The 5,299-nt window shown below is 44.7% G+C and overlaps 1 protein-coding gene across 1 annotated transcript; it reads right to left on the bottom strand.

Annotated features, from left to right (window-relative positions):
• Positions 1-4,209: 4,209 nt before the first annotated feature.
• LOC140877940 (uncharacterized) lies at positions 4,210-4,953 on the bottom strand. Its single transcript, XM_073281539.1, has one exon. It carries the CDS (start codon positions 4,951-4,953, stop codon positions 4,210-4,212), a length of 744 nt encoding a protein of 247 aa, XP_073137640.1.
• Between the last annotated feature and the right edge of the window lie 346 nt (positions 4,954-5,299).

The following is a 5,299-nucleotide window of genomic DNA, read 5'->3' as shown; positions in this document are numbered from 1 at the left end:
GGGTACTTGATATCAAACGTCCTAACAGGGCTGAGCAACCCTAACTGGCTCATCTCGAAAGATATACAGATGTGCAGGCACAAGATGATATGCACATGCCGCATAACAATAATAACATGCAAACATATAAATGCAACATATAAGCATGCATATCCGCTGGCAATCTCAGTCAGTACTTACGTACCTTTCTAAGGCAGTCCTAGTAGTCCCACTCTAGGTTCCAAGCCTATCATCAAGTCTACAATGCAAATACTCATGCATCATTCAATAAGCGCTAAAAGCCTTAACTAAGCTATTGCATACTCCTAAATAATTTAAGGAGACCATAGCTATACCTGCGTCCGTCGTCAGCCCATTGATGGCGACTATCCCGCAACTAGGGCACTCCCCTGCTGCGAATCCACAGCCTCGAACACGGCTCTACAACACGAGCACTGCTCCGCTACTATGTCAGACACTGTCTGACTATACTAAAACAAATATCCTACTCCAACTCTAGAATAAGAGTACCCAAAGCCTTAAAATAGGACCACGAGGGAGAAGGAGAGAATTCAAAATTGGCAAAAAATGAATGCCTCGGACCTTATATTTATAGGCATCGATCGGAACCTCCGATCCTCGATCGGAACGTCCGATCCTGTCATCGGAGCTTCCGAACATCCTTATCTGCCACATGTCAAAATCTCACTGGTTGACTTCGGATAGGGCGATCGGAGCTTCCGATCCCGATCGAAGTTTCCGATCCTGCCACACGTCATGCATGACGTAATATCGATCGGAGCTTCTGATCCTGATCGGAGCTTCCGATCTCACTTTCGGAGCTTTCGATCCTTCAGATACCAAATTGGTTTAATTAACATAATTAATCTCTTAATTACCAATTTCGATTACGGGGTACTACATACTGGGCCGGGGTTGTTGGCCGGGTGGAGGGATGGTGCGGGCCGCTGCGCCCGTCGAAGGGGTGAGGTGGTGATTGCGAGCGGGTGTTGCTCGTCGTTGTTCCGGTGAAATGTCGTTGTCGATTCCTTGGTGAAGATGTGGTTGGTTTTGAACTTTTGAAGTTGGGTCGAGTGCACTGAGGCAGGGATGCTGTCAAATTTACGAGCTATCAATTGCTCCTTATCTGTTGGCATCATACTTTGTGTGTATATATATACCTACGTGTTTGTTGCCCATTTTCTTTTAGACCAAAAATATCTTAAATGAGATAGTTTTCAAATAGTTAATTGAAATAAGTCGTGAAATTATCACAAAATTTCGTAGAATGCGACAGAGGGAAAGAATATTCCTTATTAATGCTCTACGAGAATACCAAATTGAATCCCAACATAGCCCTGATTCTGAGCGGCACGCTGAAACGGAATTACCGAGTTATAGTCCCAGCTGAAGTGTAGGTATTGTTCATTCGAGTAATTCTGCCCCACTTGATGATGAACCGGCATTATTACGGAGCCCAAAACCTGATAATCTTAACCTTGAGCACGCACCCTGATTCTTCTAGTGAACCAGACAGTGATGAGATTCCTGGTGACACGGTATCCCATCCTTTGTTTCGTGAAAGTGTTTCCTACATGTGTCGCTGAAAAAGAATACCCAAATTTTGTGACATTATAGTTCCGCGCCCTGGTGACTCTCGTCACTCTCCGCCTGCTGGTTTCTTCACAGTTTATGTTGAACACATGAACAACGGATTTTCCATTCCTCAATGTCCTATCCTGATAGGGTTAATACAAAGTTTAGGTGTCAGTCTCAGTCAGTTCACTCCTAATGCCCTTTTATACTTTTTTTGGATTTCGACACCTAGTGAGTGTTTTTGGCATGAATCCAAATCTGGATTTATTTCATGCACTCTTTTCGGCTCATCCGACCAAACCGGATTCTGACATCTACTTCTAGTCCCGTCTGAAGTGTAGATTTTTACGTAAAATTCGATCTCACCGAGGTGCTTGGAAATCAGATTTCTTTTATGCAAAAGACTGCGGGTGGGGGGTGCCTGTGAATTGGAGCTCTGGCTCACTATAATAAGAATAGAGGATATTTTCCAGAGCTTCAATCCCAGTGCCGTTCTCTGGGGCTCTTTAACGAAAATTTTGACCCTCGGTGATTAGTTATTGCTAGTACTATCTAGGCACTCCTGTGGTCATACTTTTAATTGCCATATATTTCACTTATCTTTTTTCTGCGCTAATTACTTTGCTATATATGTATGCAAAATTTTTTTTTGTAGAAAACCAAGTGGACCTGACCAAACTTCGCTACTGTGAGAACACCTCCGGACGCCCTCTTCCCTGTGTTGGACCGAAACACAAGGGACATGGGAAAGACGCATCGGCCCTACCGCCCTCAGAAACATACCGGTGGTTTAATGTCAAGTCCCAGAGATAATCGGGATATTGGACTGCGGAGCGGCCAAGGCCAGAGTACCCCTTCTTTGCATGAGGGGCAGGCGGGAGGTGTTAGTGTTGTGGAGCACCGTCGAGGGGCGGGTAAAAGGCCGACGGATGATGGTAAAAAATGGGGCGAAGTACCTTCGACTGATCCTGCAAAGAAATCTCGGGAGGGTTCCTCATCTTCGGTGAGGAAACCAAGAGCACATCCTTTGCTTCTTGATGGAGTGAATCGATTGGTTGAAGCCACGTTGCTGGTTGGTGGTGAAGATTCGGTTGAAGCCACGTTGCTGGTTGGTGCTGAAGATTCGGTGCTCCTGACGTGGCCTGCATCGTCTCACTATCTCGAGTGCATCTTGCCTCATTGTTGGCCACAAGTAGTCTTGTCGAAGCGCTTTTCCCGCCAAATCCTTTTCGCCCAAATGATTTTCACAAATCAGCTTTCCAGCCCCAGCCTCCAGAGCTAGTTTTATTCCCATAATGAGTGCTTCATATTCTGCTTCATTATTTGATGCGGGAAACCGAAATTTGATGGCGTACTGGAACTGGTCTCCTTGTGGATTCTCTACTAACACTCCTGCTCCACTCCCTCCGGACGTGGAGGATCCATCTACATGGATCGTCCAAGAGGGAGCTGAAACTTATGCGTTATTGGTTTTCATCTCTACTATGAAGTTTGCTAAAACTTGTGCCTTAGTGGCGGGGCGTGGCTGATATTCAATCCCATATTCACTTAGCTCGACGGCCCATTTGGTCATCCTGCCAGACGCCTCTGGGCTAGATAATATTTTCTTCAAAGGGTGATTTGTTAGCGCGACCACTTTGTGGGATACGAAGTAGGGGCGCAGCTTTCTTCCTGCCACTACTAACGCTAACGCTAACGCTAACTTCTCGAGGTTAGTGTAGCGAAGCTCGGCGCCCTGCAAGACTTTGCTTATGTAGTATACAGTTTATGTTCTCGGTCCCTTTCCACCTTTAGGATTGTGCTGATTGACTCAGCCGACACTTCCAGGTAAAGTAACAGAGTATCTCCCCCTCTTGGCTTCACGAGCAATGGTGACGCTGCTAGGTACTTTTTTAAGTCTTCGAAAGCATGCTGACATTCCTCAGTCCATCGGAAACCTCTCCCTTGCCTTAATACTCTGAATAATGACAACCCTTTGTCAGATGATCTGGAAATAAAACGGTTCCCTTTTATGCTTTGGGTGGGGGGTGGGGGGGGGTGCAATGCTTAGAATTGCTTTAATTTTCTCAGGGTTCGCCTCTATTCCTCGTTGGAAAACCATGTATCCTAAGAATTTTCCTCCTCGAACCCCAAAAGCGCATTTATCGGGGTTTAACCTCATCATGTACTTCCTCAATATCTCAAAACATTCATTGAGGTCTTCCACGTGCTTGAGAGACATAACGTTTTTTATCAACATATCATCGATATAGACCTCCATACTCCGCCCGATCAATTTTTCGAACATTTTGTTTACCAGTCTCTGATACGTCGCATCAGCATTTTTTAACCCGAAAGACATCACTTCATAGCAATAGATACCTTGATCGGTAATGAAGCTCACTTTTTCTTGGTCTTCGGGAGCTAAACCTATCTGGTTGTATCCTTGGTAAGCATACAGGAAACTGAGCAACTCACATCCGGCGGTGGAATCAACCAACAAGCCGATTCACGGTAAGGGAAAAAGATATTTGGGGCAAGCCTTATTTAAATCGGTGAAGTCTATGCATAGACACCACTTACCTCCAATTTTTGGAACAAGCACCACATTTGCTAGCCACTCAGGATAGGAAATTGGCCTAATATACTTGGTCTTCACCAGTTTTCTACTTCGGCCATAATATGCTTGTTCTTTTCTGCTCCAAAAGATCGTTTCTTCTGCTTTACTGGCTTCATCCTGGGGTCCACATTAAGTTGATGAAGGGCATATTCATGTGTTATTCCTGGCAAGGGTTCACTTTCCCAAGAGAATATATCCGCATTTTCTCGGATGAACGTTGTTATCATCCGTTCTATTTCAGAGGGCATCTCCGTTCCAATCTTAAGAGTTTTATCGGGACTTCCTGGAGTTACCTCTATTCTTTTGAGTGCTTCGGTTGCTTCCAAATGTTTTACTCCCTCGACTTCACTTTCGATAGTATGCTCTCTATCACTTCTGGGTTCATCTGTCCTTAGATGTCTTCTCTTCTGAGTTGATATTTCTTCCACCCTTGACCTTTTCTTGCAGCTGGCTGGATCTCGCAGGATGTTGGCATGGCACTTACGAGCCAACCTGCTGTCACCAATTGCCTCTCCAACTCCCTCCGAAGTGGGAAACTTCAAATTCAAATGATAAGTTGATCCTATGGCTTGGAACATGTTTAGACTCGGGCGTCCCAATATCACGTTATATGCAGAGGAGGCGTTTACTACCAAGAACTTTACCATTTTTGTAACTCTTCTCGGATAAGATCCTAGTGAGAGAGGAAGTGCAATCTCTCCTAGTGCCTCCACTACTTTTCCAGAGAATCCAACTAGAGGAGTGTTGATGGGCGTTAGTTGTGCATTGTCTATCCCCATTTTAACAAATGCATTATGAAAAATGATATTCGTCGAACTGCCTGAATCAACTAGCATTTTTTTCACCAAGAAATTGAAGATGTAGCGGAAATAACCAGCGCATCATTGTGCTCAACTAGAGGTAACTCCGTATCTGACTCAGTGAAAGTCATTTTTTTGAGACTTTTGATACTTCATATACGACTTGGGTTTGGACATGGTGAGGATAGTGATTCCCCTTGGAAGCATTACGTATAAGAGTCTTCCTTGCACTATTTAATCTCCGCAAGCTGGCCCCCGGTTATAACAGCGATAACTCCTCCAATCGGCATGTTCTCATGGAAGTCTCCATTATGTTTCCCTGGAT

This window comes from Henckelia pumila, chromosome 2 (genome assembly GCF_033568475.1).
Source record: "Henckelia pumila isolate YLH828 chromosome 2, ASM3356847v2, whole genome shotgun sequence".
NCBI lineage: Eukaryota > Viridiplantae > Streptophyta > Magnoliopsida > Lamiales > Gesneriaceae > Henckelia > Henckelia pumila.
Note: the sequence above shows the minus strand (reverse complement) of the source record. Positions and strands in the feature narration are given on the sequence as shown.

Coding starts and splice junctions, on each gene's coding strand:
- LOC140877940 (XM_073281539.1), bottom strand. CDS start 4,953: ATGGGGATAGACAATGCACAACTAACGCCCATCAACACTCCTCTAGTT.